Below are 17,435 nucleotides of genomic sequence, written 5' to 3'. Positions count from 1 at the left end.
TATATGAAAGTATTTCCAAAGAAAAATCTGCTCAAAACCAAAGTTTGAGATATATATCTAACATATAAAGTTTAAAATATCTCAGTTGTATAAAAATATTCAAAATTTCTAGTATCTATATGTAAAAATCCACACAATTCTTCCATATATAAAGATATACTGTATATAAAACAATAACATTCTGTTTTGGAGGTATAAGAAACAAAACAAAAACATAAAAACAGAAACTGCACAATGAATAAAGACGACCATGGCCCACAAACTTCCCTTTGTGTATTTGGAAATGAAATTTAACTCAAAGGTTTATGTAAGATTCTAGTAATAAAAATTTGAAGAACTGACCTCACAGTAAGCAGCAGGTAGACATAAAATACTGTCCTCTTGTAATCCTTCCATCTATGTAATTAAAATGGGCACTCAATGGATCATTTAAATAATTTCATCCATTTTTATAAGCATAAACCAATTCTTTTCTTAACATTGCACAACAATTTGGTTTAACTCATCTTTTAAATTAAAAGTAAAGTATCTTAAGGAAATTCCTACACAATATCTGTCATCGCTCAACATCAAATTCAATACTGCTTCTATTCCTTTACTACATTCTTGATTGGTGAAAAGGTTGCATAAAAGTTGCATAAAACCCACCAACACATGGCTGCTTCTCCTCTCCATCAAGTGTCACGTATGGTATAGCAATCAGAACGTCTGGATACCCTTTGCTATCTTACAGTACAGGCCTACTTGAGAAGCTAAAGCAACCACTAGTCTAACATATCATGCATTCTTCAGCTCCCCTAACCGCAGAATAGTTAATACTTATGTTATCAGCACTTTATCAGTTCTCATTTAAAGCATTTTTTAAACTGACTAGTGAATACATATAGTTCACATCTACTATTATTCACATAACCTGGCTTCACAATTTTATAAACAAAAAATTATTGTTACCATTTCTGGCAACATCTAGACCAAACAACATATTCCCCACCTGTGTAGGATATATCAAATTTAATACTTGACTGTGACTTTATAAACAAAAACACAAAAAATGCTTTGGTAGTTAAACTTCACAGACTCACCTGCAGTGCCCGCTGCTCTCGGCTGAGTTGACTAGAATCTGCATACAGTTCAGTTGTAACACACTTGAATCGATCACCTACATAGCCAGCAGAGTTTGCAATTCTTTTTGCCAATTTAGACGGCTTGGGTTTCAATATTTTGCCATCAGTAGATTCTAGATCATCAGTTCCATCTTTGGTATATGTCTGATTAGACTCAATACTTGACTGTATATTTCCCATACAAAGTTGTTTTGCACCATCCTGTACTTTGCCAAAACACATAGCTGGACCATCACTTCCATGAGTATTCTCTAAGAAAGCAGAGGAAGGCTGAACTGGTAATCTTTCTTTATTTTGGCTTCCTGATACGTCCTCTTTCCTTAAATTGAACAGTGATGAATTCTGGGCCTGTTTAAAATTATAGGTTTCGTGGAAATCATTATTTCTTCCAAACTCTTCTCTCATTACAATAAAATCTCTGTGCTGAAACACGTGTTCTACCTTGCGCTTCGTGATGTCACTAGTTTGATTACTGCTTTCAGTAGTAAAGCCAGATTTTGCTACATTTGTTTCACTTTTCACATCTTGTTCATCTCGCAGAAGATCTGAAAAGATATGTTTGTCACTTTTGGCTGCGTTCTTACTATGACTTGAACTTTGGTGTAATTTTGTGTTCTTATCAATAGGTACTTCATAATGTGTTTTTGTATTGGTTTCCAGCATCTCTGGCAATCTGTTTCTTGTAGCAGGATCCTCATAGCGGAGCCTTTCGTGTGATCTAGATCTTCTTTCTGATTTTTCATCCTTATTTATTTCCAAAGCTGAATGCTGTAACAACATAGGATGTACCATCCCCATCCCCAGGGCATCTTGATAGGTCATAAACTCTCCTCTAGCAGCTGGCAGGGTGTATGGAATGCCAGGTTTTGGTGCCAGATGCCCAGGGAAAAGACTGCCATTGGGTAACAAAAGTGGATGAGGATACACAGGTCCTTTTCCATGTAAAGATAAAGGGCTTATAGCTATACCCTCTGGAACCGGAAATGGGAGATAACTTCTTGGATATGGCAATGGTGGAGATCGGAATGCCTCATTTGGAGGTAAAAACATGGAACTCGATGCAAGGGCATTCTCATTTGCTTTAAAACTAGATTCTTGATTATTGGACTTAGTCACTTTACTGTTATGTTTTGCAGACGTTGCTAAAGGTTGTCCTATATGCTGTATGACAGATGCAGTACTTTCCATAGCACTCCTGTTTGTCTTGGTGCAATCTACATTGGCATTTGGGGCTGGTGAAGCAGATGCTGGCCGACCTCCACTTGACACAGACCCTGAAATATTACTGACTACTGCTTCTGTTCCACCCATCCTAGGGCAAGAAGAACTTCTCTGTTGTGGTATCACCCAGTCTAATGCTTTGTTTTTCAACTGCATGTTTTTACCACCGGTATCTTCGTTCGGACTTGGACCAGGAACAACCCAGGATGAGGGCGCAGTGCTAATTATTTCAGGTCTATAGAGAGGACAACCATTTCCCGAAGGAAAAATAGTTTCTTTCTGAACATCGCTTCCAGGTAAAACTAATCCACTTCCACCTCGGCTATGAACTAAAACAGTAGGTGCCATTTTTTTAATAAGGTCAGATTTGGTTGTCTCTGCATCAACAACTTTTGATGACAAGTCTAATGGCTTGTCTATGACATCTTTGGCAGTTGTCTGTTTTTCTATTGGCAGAGGTGACCGGCTGTCCTTTCTATCATGACCTGTTTTTCTTACATGTGTTGCAGCTTGCTGTGAAATTTCACCAGTGTCATGAGTTTTGGGAATTTTTCCATTAGATAGTCGTGAAGAAGGAAATTCATTACTTACACTCACATATGGCTTTGGGAGCGTAACTGAAGAAGGGGACGTCGAAATTCTGGTAAACTGTTTGTGATACTCCGAGTAGGTATCCCCAACTTGTGTGGGCAGATGAACTCTAGGAGATGGTCTTGGTGAATGAGATAACAAGATAGCAGGGTCTGTTGACATATTACCAGCAGCTGACTTTGCAGATGGGACTCTGGGCTGTTTGCTGTTCTGAATATGTGGATAGGCATGAGAGTCAATAGGATTTCCAGGACTGACTCCCATCTTCCAAGACAAGCTTTTATCTGGACAGTGCACTAGTGGTGGAATTGCTGGAGATGCTGAAGCAGCTGAGATCCTCATTGGTGAAGCTAAAGATGATGGAATGTGGGGAGTAACGTAGTGAGAAGGCGGTAGATATAAAAAACGTTCGCCATTTGTACATACAGGTGAATACGTCAGATGTTGTGGTAAGCTGTATGTGGACTGCTGAGGTAGCAATGCCTTATACATGTTCAATGAATACTTATTTGGTGAGTCAAGAAAAGGATATAGAGCGGGTGTTGCACCCTCCATATAAGGATTTACCCAGGGAAGCCTTAGGTAACTAGCACCATTGACATTAAGAGGACTTTGTTTGTCACTTGAAGTTCTGTCCAAGCCTAGTGTTTCCCCTGTTGGAACAGAATTTTTTTGTATTCCAGGTGTTTTATATATAGCACTGAAGCCATTTGGGGGTTTTGCAGAGACAGCTGCATTTTCTATTGCTTCAGAGGGATTCGATTTGAACTGCATCTCTGGATTTCTTTCAGGAGTAAATCCAAGACCAGCTATGGAACTTGTAGCATCCCGTCCTTTCTCTGAGCCAAGTCCACATAAACTGGAATAGACAATACTACTGGGAACTCTAAGTCCTTCCCGCATAAGTCCAGACCTGTCCATGCTCAGAGCTGCAAGACTGTCAATGCGATGTGCTGTAGTGGCATCCACCTTTGTAGAATAAGAAATGTATTATTTTTGCATGTTGCTAAAACAAAACAACATTTCTCTAGACTATAAACATCTTTAATTTCAAAGAGAAACAACACTAATACAAATACACTGTTCATTGTTAAAATGTATGTAGGTTGATTGAACTGGTGAACACGACTGCCGGAAATAAATCTAATTAATTAAGATGTTGGCTGCTTAATGTGTGTCTTGGAGAACCTGACAAGCTGTAAAGGGGCACTATTTAGTAAAATAAGTTTTTAAAATGAATAATATGACGAGATGTGTTGACCCTTACACACTTGGAACCTAACTATGTTACTACTGCCTTTAAATAATCATCTCCTTAAATTCCACTTCTCAGCAGAAACCCTTACTACAAGGCAGAAGACAACAACTAGGTCATCTCAAAAATGCAGTCCTTTCAGGGGCACAAGCCTTTTGAAATATCCAACAGGCATCACTTTTGCAAGTCTGTCTGCAAGGGAAAATCCAGGATAGGAGGCTACATGTGCTTCACACCCAAACTCACCACCCCTTTTCTACAACAGCAGTAGTGGGGGAAAAACAAACAAACAATCTGACTTGTCTGGAGATGGAGCTCAATAAATTTATTAACAGGATTATATAAGGGGGTCGACAATGATAGCAAGGGGATAGACTCGATAACCCAGGAGGTCTCTTCCAGTACCATGTCTCTATGAAAAGTACATCAATGAAACCGTGCTGAAATTTTTTTATTTCCACTTCCGACTTTTTAAACAGAAAGCCAAATAGCTGGTGTTTTGATTTATTTAGTGACTTTATAAACTAATCCTGCCAGAATCACAAATGTACCACAACACATTATTCCTAAGCCATTAGGAATAGCAGTGCTGATGGTGTACCACTCAGCATACAAAAGAATTAACAAGATAACAGAACAGACTGAAGGAGACTGTTTCTACCATGAGGACTTCTTCACACCTTTGAAAAATAAAAATCTTCTACTACAACTTGAAGACGACCTCTTACCTGAAGCAACTGGTGTCTTAATTGTAGTCCTAGCTGCACTCAAGATATTTTAATAATTTCTTTAAGTGAAATGTCATCATACAAAAATGAAATAAAAATAATCAGATGCTATTTCAGTCTAAAGCTATTAATCTCTTACCACACTGTGATTCAGGTGATTTTCTTCCCTCAATTCCAATCTGCTTTTCGGAGCATCGCCATCATTTACTGGAATTTTCCTATTAAAAATGTAAGCTTACTATTTGAAAATATTCCTTGCATATAATATTAATAAAATATTGTAAGGCTCTATATTTCAATTTCCCCATAACAATCCCATATGAAATTGTCTCCATTCTCTGTTAACTCACAAAAAAAATTATGATATTTAAATATTGCCTGAGAACAGATTCAAGGTAAAAGAGGTTTTGACATTAAGAAAATTTTAGTCCACTTCAAAAGAACTTATCCCAAAGGCAAGTGGCTTCTGTGTTAGTTTTTTTAAAACTTCATATGTAGTGATAATTATGTAATTTAATGTACCATATTCACATACCATCTCTAAATGTTAGAGAAGACTATCATCATACAAGCATCACCTAGTCCATGCTAAAGAGTAAGCTCCACATCTGCACCATACCAGTTTTGCAGGGCTGGGACTTATCACAGAAAGCCCCAATAAAGAATATACCTTAGTGCCAACTTTCAAATCCCATGAATAAAACAGCTGACATGAAGCAGAATGAAAGTTTCATCATTACCCAGAAGAGACAGTTTCAACCATCTGATATTTAAAGAACTAACAACTTGAAAAAAATTAAAATTACACTTCTGATTTTATAAATCTGTTAATGATACAAATAACTCCTAATATTACTATACCTGGAAACGATTAGGAAAAACAATAGCAAAACTTTTTAACCCAGTTTGTTTACTTTGTGTTTGAACAGAGCTAGCACATAGTCACCTTCATTGTTTTCCCCTGCATATATCACAAACACCCTGCTTCTGTGGGGGCTGTCAGTCAGCATCAAAGGAGAAAGTTGTTTAAAAAACAGGAGGAGGAGGTGGAAGAAACAGGAAAATATTATTGTAAAAAAATGTATATCACAAAAGTTGGCAGGGTTACTCAATGTTAAGAGTAGTCTCTGAAAGTACTGTTGAGGTTTATTGTTTTTAAATAAACTAGATTTCAAGTTTGTGGTGTCCCTTTAGCCATAGAGTCCACTTGGAAAATATGTATTAAGAAGCATAACTAAGATTCTTGAATTAATAGTATTAGGAGAAAAAAAAATAACATATGGGATGACAATAAGGAATCCAGTACCTAGATAAAAAGGCCATTGTTTCTATTTTTAATCACTGGGCAAGACATTTGTTTTAAGGCACTGAGAGACAAATCACATGGTACTGGCATGCCTAGCATTTAGAGCTTAAAGAATATGTATTTGGATTAATACTTCTTCATAAGAACGAAATAATAAATTAAGTGTAAAAGTGCATTTAAAGGCTGCTTAGGGGAGTAATCTTTTTTAAAGGGCGTTACTGCTTCACTGAACCAGGTTGCCTGTTAAACAGTAAATCACTAGCTGGTCTACTGGTGTCATGCACATGTCCCCCCCCCCCCCCCCATATGCTGGCCTGATCTCGATGCAAGAAGGCAGCTATCTACTCAGGCATTAGGAAAGCGAATGAACTCTGAAATCTCACATCACAGAATCTCACCCTGGTTTAACTTGCCAGAAGCTTAAATATTTACCTGTCTTCATTAATTCCACACATGCGGACCCTTTCATTGCTCATCCAGCTATGAACGTTGCCATACAGGGGAGTTGCAGAAAGCATGACGTCGTCCTAAAAGCGCTGCTTTTTCTTCACGATTTTATATTCTATTAAAACAAAAGTTGAGAAGATTAGTCTAGGAGGAAGGGCAAACAGCACAGTGGAGCAGGCAGCCAGCCTCCCTCCTTCCCTCCGGGTAATTAATAATGAATGCAGGATTGGTGTGGGGAGTGAGCTGCCTAGGCTAAACATGCTAAGGGAGGGATACCCTGCAATAAAGGAGCAAATTGAGGGCATTTATAGGTCAGAGGAGATGGATCTTTTCCCTAGTGCACAACCACAAAATTAAGAATCATTCCAAGCTATCGACAATTTACAAAAAAAAAGTTTCTCCAATGCATTTAATTTGAACTAAGAAATGATTGGACTGGTAAAGTCTACACTGATCCCCAAACATGTTCCATGCACCTTACCTACACCCAAATAAGGAGAAATTCTGCATGCGTTTTAAACTGGAAAAAAAATCTACATTAGGAATACACAATAGCAGAAAGCGCATTACAATAACAAGTATATACCTTCCCTATCACCCACCCTACTAACTGCTGAGAAAGCTTGCACAGTAGGAGTTAAACTGAAGAGGTGCCTCTGTGAAATGGATCTAAAGGAAAACTCCCTTCTAACGTTTGCACATGGGTTAAAAATAGCTGAGCTCCCTACCCCTTGATTTGATTAAACACCAAACCCTGATGGCTTTTGCATTGGAGCTGCTGCGAGTGCTTTCAGTAACTCAAATGACGCCTGCTTACTCCAGGGAAAGAAATCATTAGCGGGCTCACTGGAGGAGTATTAGCAGTCCGAGAGGATAGGCGCTGTGTGGTGCAGAAGCAAAGGCAGGTGAAAGGTACCGGATTGTCGCGGAGAGGGAATGCCTTTTCTTCCTTTCTTATGCCATCGCCACCCCCATTAAATTCTAGTTTGCTGCATGAGTGAAGTGTCAGGACAAGCTGCGTTTTATTAACAGGATTATCGCGGCGCATGATTTATTCCAGTGCAGGATTTTAATTGCTCTTTGGAGGTTGAGTCGTTTCTTTTGACTGAGCTTCAGCCTGCATCCTGCTGTTAAATGCTGGGTTAATAAGTAGGGGGAGACTTTAATGCACAGGATATCCCTCAGCTCTTCCTCTCTTACAAAAATAGAGTCCTTCAAACGGGAGGCACGGCACTCTTTTTACACATGCATACAAGCCAGTAATGGATGGTTTCCCAAAGCATATATGCTTCTCGAGTAAACTAATTTCCTTTGTCAGAGTCCACGGTATGCAAATGATTACTTTGCTATTTAAGGAGGAAGAATCCCACATTGTGTGTTTAACACAACACTTCACACCCGTTCAGCGAGATTCAGGAAATAAAACGGCAGGAAAGCCCCGTGTTCTCAAACACCCCCTTAGAGAAGACTATTGTATAAAGCCCCATGCCTGGAACAAATGCATATTAATACAATAACACGCTCCCCCTCCTCCCTCCAGAATAGTTAGTTTTCAATAATGAAGTCCACAAAAACTGCGCTGAGGACACAAAAATCTGTAGATTAGATAGCGCACTATCACTCAAAAGGAGTTATTTCACTGGAAAGACGGTTTCTGGACAGATTTACTGGTTTCCAGATGCACGGCTCGTAATGTTTTCAATAGAGCAGCAGCATGGAGAGAGTGATTTAGGGTTTTACAGACGGTTAGTAGCCGCCCCGTGCGCTGCCTCATCTGTAAGGAATGGACACAAAGTCCAAATAGATAGGGCTGTGTGTAAAGAGGCCCACTGCTCTCCCTTTTTTTAAACGGAGGGCACGAAAGGCAGACTGATATTACTCATTAGCGGAACTGCTAATGCTCCTCGTTTCCTCGCTGGAAGTGTATTATTAACATCAGCTGCGGTGCCTGAATTAAAGCCTGTCAAGCCCCTGCCATTTGCAAATAATGAAATACTAAAAATTACGTTCGCGGCTTAAAGGTTCACTGGCTCGCTGGATCGGGCAATACGAGAGATCAAACTGAAAGTGCCCCATAAAAAGGCAGCCAACGCCCGAAGTATTTAACAAAAAAAAACAAAAAAAAAAAACCTACGTTTCGACTGCAAGCCAAGAACCTCCCCTCCTCCGCCAGCTGCACGAAGTTTGCCTGAGGCCGAGGTGTCTGTGCCGGCAGGCTGCGTGCGGCTGGAAGCACAGACCTGCTACTGAGCGTTTGCAAAGGAAAATGTTGCAATCCCTTCTCCGAAGCAGCACTGCAGTCCCCTGAGCGTGCGAAGAAACGTCTTCTCTCCCCCCCCCCCCCCGCCTCCCCATACACAGTCGTTTCGCGTGTGCAACTGAGCAGCTTCTCCAGGGCGTGCAATATTAATGCTCTCTAACAGAGCTACACTGATCCCAGTTATCCTTTCGGAGCGGAGGGGGGAGGCAGGGGCTTTGCGATCGCTTTCGGGGTCGCGCTGTGCTGTGGATACGTACGTGTGGCTGTATTTATAATCGCCGCCCTGATGAACTTTTTGTGAACTGTTTAAAAGTGGAGGTCTGTTGAACAAACAGCGGCGCCACTGCCAGCCATAATTTCATTGCAACAAGCAAGAGACGTTAACTCTTCCGATTCCTTTTTTCCCCTCTGCGGACAAGGGGTCACAAGATGAAGGAGGGTGAACCACAGCCCTGGGGATGGCTCCCCTCAAATAATCCACCTCCTCCAGCACCCCATTATCAGCAGGCAAATCCCTCTGTGAAACCTCTGTCGCTTCCACCAACCCTGAAGCACTTAATACGCAAAGGTGGGGGGGACTCCTGCCCTCCATTTATAGCGGGTCTACCACCCTCCCCGCAGGGAGAAATCCGGATCCTCTGGTATTTTCCTCCACGGATCGCCCCGATCTCTAATCTGAAGCGTAAGCGGCCGTGCTCCGAACACAGCCCTATGCGCCTCTGTGACTGCACCCAGCGCAGGAAAGGACGCGTTTAAACCCTTGCCCGCCCACCTTGGATCCAGTTTCCCGCACCATCCACAGACCACATCACGGCCGGCTGTTTCCAAGCTGGTTTATCCAGCCCGGAGTCAGTCGGTGCGAGACCCTGCCGCCTCCGCACAAGAGTCAGCGCTGCAGTTGCTGGCTGCTGCCATGCAGCTCTCGCGTACGTACCAGCACGGACTGGAAAGCCTGTTCCCCTCGGGGGCAGGAATTACCGAGCGCTGCTCCGCCAACTTCTCGCAAACTAGCCTGCTGCGGGAGGGGTGCCCAGCAGAATTCAGCCCAATATGAGCGAGCACGGAATTTCCTCCCGGAGGTGTCTGGCTGGGCGAGCCCTTTGGCGCTATATATAGAGCGTGATACACACACAATTTCAGAGCAATGCCGGCGTGTGAGAACCACTTACAAACACTAAGCAGGCTCCAAGCACACCGCTGAGCAGCCCCTTTGCCCTCTTGCCTCCCTCCCCTCCCCACCAGACGTGCTCACTTTGCAGGGCAGCGCTGGTGCCCGGAATACCCAGTTCTCGGTGCTCTCCGCACGCAGGCAGAGCTCGGCGATGCAGAGACAGGCACAGACACATACAGCGCTGTTTGGGCATTTGATTAAAAAAGGAAACGTTTGGGTCTCCCTCGCAACGTCAACAGACTTTTGGCAGCCATTGACGCCAGCAGCAGCAAAGTTTTGTTAACACACTCCTGGCTTGGAAACTAGAAAAACCCGATGCCGCGGGCCAGGGGACGCCGCCGCTCATTCTTGCCTCTTGGGCAGGGAAGCCAGTGCAAAGTGGTAGCGCCTTGCCCCTCCCCCCGCCTTCCCTGGAGTCTCTATTGTGAGGACGTCTTCTTGATTAGGAACAAGTGGAAAAGGTGAAAGCAGGGTAAAGAAAGGAGAGGAAGCCAGGCTGGGAACAGGCAGCTGCAGAGAGCCAGGAAGGGGAGAGAATGCAACGGCGCACGAGTTCCCTTTTGGCGCCTTTACTCTTTCCACCTCCAGCTCCTTCTGGCAGCTCGCCAGTTTCCACTGCAAAAGCCACAGACCCACCCTCAGTGCGACTGCAGGCGGCTAGAAAGCTGAATGGGTTAAAGTCTGCGAGTAACGTAGTAAGCGAGTGGCACCGACAGAGCAAGAGGTAGTTAAACAAACAATCTGGCCCTCGGAAATGAAAATAGCGCAATAAATTACCCCGTCCTGATTGTCTCCAGGCCACTGGGAGGATCATTTCTAGGTTTGTGAAAATCCCTAAGAGAAGTGAAAAGCAATTGGGGATTCATAGCAATCGACTTCGATTAGACCAAACTGTTCAGCCGGACTTTGATTTATAGGGCAGAACTCCTACAGTATTTGTAAGCTTAAACAGCGACACAGCTACTTATAAACGTGTTTAGCCACCTCGTTTCTCTTATACCCATGGCTAATATATTTACAAATTATACAATTACTGATGGTAGAAATTACTTTAAAGACACTATATTGCACAGTTTAGGATACCTAGTGTAGAACTTTGCGATCGGCGGTCCAATATTAGACAGGCAGTTAAAGGGGAGGGCTTTTTTTAAATAAAAAATACCCAAGGTATATTTTGCGAGATCTACACAGCTATCACTGATTTGACACACATTGTGCAAGCCAGGCTAGGAAGCAGCAGGCTAAGTAGCCGCCGCATGGATCTGCGGATTAGAAAAAGAAGTTTGACCTTTACCCGGGACGTGTGGCATTTCATTTAACCATAAAACTAAGTACAATGTGCCAGCTAGTCTCTAAACCGATTTAAAATACATATTGAGTCATGCACAACACTAGTGCATTTCGGTTTAAGAAACACACACACACGAGGGTCGGTGTCTATTTTAAGATTTTAAAACAACCTCTTTCCTCTGCGTGTTGACTCCTTTCCTGCCGAGGCTCCCACACAGTCACGTGTAGCGAGGCTATCAGGACTTTCTACCGTGTAAACAAAACGCGGCGGAGCCATCTGAGGGCAGCCAGAGCTGCTACTCGGCATCAGCTACATTGGGAAGAGGACGGGGACAGGGGTGCGCCCAGAGGGACTCCACCCACAGACAGACGCTGCAGCCACGGGAGGGGGAAGTGGGGAGGCAGAGATGACTGTGGCCTCTGTCTGCGGCTCTCCAGCTGCTAGCGATTGGAGTCGCGGGGGAGGGCCGCAAAGGGCAAGCCTCCGCCCTTGGGGCAGACACAGAGGATCAAGGGGGGGAGGGATATGAGGGATTAGACATTGGGGGGCAGAGGAGGGTGTTTCCCACTGGGGCGAAGGATACGAGGGGCTCCCGGGGGCGGCAGACGTGGGGAAGGAAGGAAAGCAATGAGGACTTCAATCGATCCCCATTCACGGCCGGGCACTGTCCCCTTGCCTGACCCAGTGACGATTCCCTGCCCTATGAGGGAGCCCTCCCACATGCACCCCTTCCTCCGCCTCTGTGCGTGATCAGGGGCGCGGGCAGGGGCACCCTTCGCCCGGGAGGAGGCAGAGCAGCAGCGCTTGGGTCACGAGCGTCTGCTCCGCTCGGTCTCTGTCGCGCGTCCGAGCCTGCTACAGAAAGTAACTCTGCGGCGGTAGCCCCGCACCCCCACCCCAGCAGCTGCCTGAACTACCAGGCGAAGCGGTGCCGAGCTCTCACCGCCATTTGCAAACAAAAGTTTTAAATTAATGATAAACCTGGGATCGGCGGAAGGGCGGCGGAGAGGAGGCCAACGAGGGAAAGTTAAAATGGCTGGCGATCCTTCAAATAACCCTGGCCGCCTAGCCCACGTACGCGACAGAGTCACAGCCTTCCCTGCCAGCGCTGGGGAACCACCCCACCTATTTCAGGGGGAACCCCGCGGCAAAAGGGGCGGGGAAGGAAGCACCCGGCTCACTTTGGAGAGTTCACAGAGGTGCCGGTGTCTGCAGGTTATTAGATCTGGAGCACGGTGAAGCACATGCTTGAGCACCCCACTGAAAAACATCGAGGAGGTGGGGGGAAGGAGGACATTTTATTTGCTGAAGCAGAGACACGGCTGGCACCCAAGTTGGGGTTGTTTAAGGTGAAGAGAGGCCACACAGGGGAGCGGACCCTCCACGGGCCACCCTGTGAGAGTGTTATAAGGGTCACCGCCGAAACGTGTACTTGGCAAGCGGTAAGTGGCGACACCAGTTCCATTGCGCTTCTGCGTCTCTCCCCCCGCCCCGCCACACATTTCCCTTGTGTGAATGGCGGAGCTGAAGCGGAAAAGGCTTCGGCTCCACGCGGGGGAGGGGAGGGTTCTAGAGTATAAATCGCGAAGGGCAGCTTCGCATTTCATCCTGCCACTTCTCCAGCAGCGACATTAATAACGCCCCCTGCTCCTGGGAGGAGATGACTGGGGAGAGAGGCAGCTAGGCGGACATGCTTGCCAGAGAAGGGAGCTCCTGCACCATACGCTACAGAGCCACTAGATCTGAACCCCTTTTATCGATGGCTCTTAGCCACCGTCTGGCCCCCCTTTCCAACCGATAGTTTAGGCTTCCTGTGCCACCGACCCCCTCTTCTGCATCTCTCAGTTCCTAGACCGTCCGCGCCATTTTAGAGACACACAGAGGAGCGAGGGTTTCCGCTGCTGCTGCCAGAGACAACAGGCAGCAGCCTAGCCTGAGCTGCGCAGGAGGAGCAGGAGGAGAAGAGAGATAGATACAGCCGGCCTGGCACAAATGTGCATTTCAGGTAATTAAGCTAACATTGCATCCGCCGAGCGCAGTCTCGGGGAGAAGGGAGAGCGCGCAGGGCCGCCCCCCCCCCCCTTAACCCTTCAGAGTCCTTACAGCTCAGGAGCTTCCTATGCTGGGTTGATTTCGTATGGCTATTGCTTTGAAGAATAAAAAAAAACATCTTTAGCCACCTTTCCCTCCACACACACGACTGGCTTTGGCGAGGCTCGCTGCGCACATCTAACTCCGCTCCCTTCACAAACGCATTTTCCATCTTCCCCCCCGCCTCTTCCCCGCTTATTTTGCTGACAGGAAACTTCAGGTTGGAAAAAAAATACCCCACACACACATTGAATAGATAAGTCCGCCTGTTTCTGTGAGAGCCGAGCGAAATGGTGCACTCATTTCCGCAGCATTATCTGGCTATAAATACCACCGTTCTGGGCCCCTTCTCCCCACACAGCACCCCCTGCTAGAATGATTAATAGGACGTACGCCCTTGGTTTTCCTCTGACCGCCCCTGATCCACGTTGCTTTCTCTCGCAGTCACCAGCTCAAGCTGTACTGTACGGTAGAGGAGGAACCCCCCCACACACACTCCCTCCGCAGTATCCACGGGGGACGTTAGCAGATATTGATCAAGGACGAGTTGATTTTGCATAATTGTGGCTGACAGTGCCTGTGGTTCCCTCATTTACGGAGCAACAGCTTTGAGAGGCTGATTGATTAGGAGCAGCCCCCTCCCCCCCTTTCCCCAGACAGACACACAACCCATCACCAAGAGGAGGCAGTTTGAAGGCGATTCTCTCCGGAGAATAAAGCAGCTCCTCATTATACAGCAAATGGCCGGCGCGCCGACAGCGAGATATTAAACTTGGTCCCCCGTCTAGCATATCTAGCTTAACTAGCCTGGGGTCCGTCTGCTCCCTGCAGGAGCGAGGTTTGTCGGGGGGCGTAACTCAACTGCACTCTTTTAGGCACAAGACAGACAGTTATATTCAGCGATCATTTAAGACATGCGCTTGGGAAGTTGGAGCGGCTTATAAACAACTCAGTCGGCGTATGCTTAGCAATACTTGAAGAGTACCGCCCCGCCTCAAAATATATATAGTGTTTCCAATTCGACTGTTTCCCCCTCCAGGGAAATACTTTCCGAGTACTTCTGAAAATCACGGAACATTTTAGACAACGGTTATAAACAAGGAGCTGCGTGCACAGCTATACGTTTTTACATAACTACTGGTCCCAAACCCTCACATCGTCTTCTCCAAACCGTGTAAAGACATAGTTATCCTATAGAGAGCAGGTAGAGAGAGATGTGCCAGTCATTTGATTTTACAACTCTTGTTCAAACAGCCGAAACGTACGTTTATCACGTGAATCCGAAAGTTACTGTAAAAGCAACGTCAGGCTTTCTATACAAAGTTTTGCGATGTTCCTCTGGGTTAATACCCCCCAGTTGTATGAAGACTCACACAGACATCGGTCGTAGAGGGAAAGACTACGGACTATTGCAATCTCTGCTTTTTCATCTTAGAACTCAGCACCGAAACAAAGCACTGAAGCAACTGCTATGCAGATGGGCGCTATGAATTTTTGCTGCTGCTTAGAGCTTTAATTACTCGCTCTTGATCCGTGGGACTACGACACTACACCGCCAAGGTTAAAATGCCCTGAACAGCTCTGAGCAGATGTGAGCGAGTTGGCAGACGCGCAAATGAGGTCTGCCTCTAAGCACGATAACAAGTGACTAATACATTGCATATCTCTGAAAGAAAATTATTTTTCTCTAATTTGCATTAGCTTTTTTTAAAGCCAGCGACAGTCCCACCGCAGAGGCAGCACTATAATCCTGGAAATACTGCTCCGTGACTTTAAAAGATTTGGAAGAAGGAAGAGAGTGCCAGTATTTTGGCGATCTAGACTTGTTTATCTTTCCACCTTGGCTTCAAGGCGAAACTAGTTTCACAAGCAACGTTCCTACAGAAACGACATACATCATATACAAAGATTAATTTATAGCATTGACGCTAAGATTATTGAATTACTGTTGGAGTAACTTCCGCCATCAACAGCACATTATTCATAAAGACCCAATAGTATATGGAGGGGAGAGACTGAAGATAGATAATAAAGGCAACCACCTTAAACCAAGATTATAGCCACTATGTGAAATTTTGTCGTTCTAAAGAGTTCCAGGTGAAACGAAAATAGATTTTAGAGGTTACTTTGTGTGTAAAAACATAAGGATTCTCTGTTGCAGTTAAAACTACCTAATTTGAAAATATAGGCCAGATCCTACAGTTCTTAATCATACAAAACTCCCTCTGACTTTTGGGAGACTTCCATAAAGGCTGCGGGCTGGGTTTGGATATATAAGGAAATCTTAAGGACAGACAGAATCAGATATTTCTCTTTAAGTTTTAAAGCCTTTGTTTTAAGAGATCTAGCCTGACCAATTACTTTCTCCTTTTTACTTTTGTTGGAGCTGTTTTTGACCCAGAACCTTACTTACATACCGTCCTGACAACATGTCTAGTTGATCAGAGAATGCCTACAACTGATCTCAGGATAACAACTTTGATTACAGCAGCACCTGCATTAAAAACAAAGGATGCGATTCACCATACTGTTTTGAGAAATGCTGTCCAAGCTGAGTCCAAAGGAAATTCAGAACATCATCATCCCATGTGTACAATCCCCTGCACCACAGGGCCTGCTTTTCTTCTCACGGAATTCAAGGGGAACTTTGCTATTGCCTTCAATAGGATCTGGCCTGGTATATGCAAATTTCAGCACTCTACCCACTTCCAGGAAAGTGAGCAGGGTTTAGTAGCCAACATTTTTTTTTTTGGCGAAATTCCAAGCTGGTTTAGACTCCAAGCAGCCTGCTGTTGTCCCTGCCTTTGCCCTTGCTGACAGCCAGGGCAGAATCTGACCTTTAGACTCTCAAGCTTAAGAAAAGGAATTGAAGTCATATTATCTAGTCTCTTGTTTTATAGAGACCCTCCACTCCAGGAAGAGCTTTTCCCCTACAGGTGTATTACTCAACTGCGATATCAAGGGGGTCTATCTGAAATTTAGCCCAGGTATGTGCACTCAAGTTATGATTGGGAAAAAAAATCACACCTCTCTCGAACTATTACATTGAAAAGCAACACACACACACCCTAGCCCAGCTCATTAGTTCTTAATCCGCGCGGCCGCTATCTGTCCGAGCGCTCTGAAGTGCTACTGCTGCCTGCATAGTGAGAGCTTTGTTGTAGGTGCCGAAGAGGCGCAGGCTACTCGCGCTCCAACAGCTGTCACATTATTTGCACTAGCTGTAAACAGCCTTCACATTCTCCCCCTCCCCCCCCCCCCCCACCGCATAGTTAAATCCAGACTAACAATCCACAGTTCGAGATCAAACCAACAACAGCAGCATTGTGTCTGCCTTCAGTGCTGTAGCATCAAGTACTGCAGCTGGTTTAGTCCAAACAAGGAACCTCCTCTACCCCACTCCTACTGTGGAGAGAGAACCGTGTTTGTTTCATCCGATTTTTCAAACAGAATATTGCTGCTGTCCGATACAGTGGAGTTCCTTTTATTAATTTCCCCACCAGACGATATTTCGGTTTTTCTCCAAACTCGAGACAGACCAAGCACGCGCACACACTCTTCTCCTTGATAATAAAGTTTTGTCACAACTGCAATTGTTTTTTATTTCCCGTCAAAAGAAGCCATAAAGTACAGCTGCAGCTTTGACTTTCTCGTGTAAAGTACGCCGTGCCCCTTACTATGTCCCGGTCATTGTAGCGTTTGGAAGCTTAAGGCCCCTTGTTCTGCTGCAGAAATGTCATGACTGAATGGATACCACTGACTGCCCCCCATACGGGTGGGGCGCGGGGGGTGAGGACACGTTTCCTTTATTTTGTATTAAGCTGACTTTCCATAATCGTCAGTATCGGAGCAAATTGCACCCCACCTCGTCTTTAATTAAGTATAAACCTCACTTTATGACAAAATATTTTTGTTATAAAATTTCTCCATCATGAAGGCCTACAGTAAAG

The 17,435-nt window shown here is 44.8% G+C and overlaps 1 protein-coding gene across 10 annotated transcripts in view; it reads right to left on the bottom strand.

Moving 5' to 3' along the window:
• The window catches only part of BCOR (BCL6 corepressor), a 65,835-nt gene that overhangs the window by 38,716 nt on the left and 9,684 nt on the right, over positions 1–17,435 (bottom strand). For 4 of the 10 annotated variants that reach the window (XM_050936458.1, XM_050936457.1, XM_050936448.1 and 1 more), the window contains exons 2-5: positions 6,658–6,787; positions 5,059–5,137; positions 1,083–3,905; positions 343–396 (exon numbers count right to left, since the gene is read on the bottom strand). In XM_050936458.1, coding sequence (XP_050792415.1) covers positions 343–396; positions 1,083–3,905; positions 5,059–5,137; positions 6,658–6,743 — 3,042 coding nt within the window. In that variant the 5' untranslated portion in view covers positions 6,744–6,787. Of the gene's footprint in view, positions 1–342; positions 397–1,082; positions 3,906–5,058; positions 5,138–6,657; positions 6,788–9,866; positions 10,029–10,184; positions 10,278–10,880; positions 10,938–11,563; positions 11,783–17,435 lie in introns of those variants that run through there. The other 6 variants (XM_050936454.1, XM_050936456.1, XM_050936449.1 and 3 more) reach the window with 5 other exon arrangements.

This window comes from Gopherus flavomarginatus, chromosome 1, assembly GCF_025201925.1.
Source record: "Gopherus flavomarginatus isolate rGopFla2 chromosome 1, rGopFla2.mat.asm, whole genome shotgun sequence".
Classification (NCBI taxonomy): Eukaryota; Metazoa; Chordata; order Testudines; family Testudinidae; genus Gopherus; species Gopherus flavomarginatus.
The sequence above is the reverse complement of the archived record's forward strand: the minus strand, read 5'-3'. Positions and strand labels throughout refer to the sequence as shown.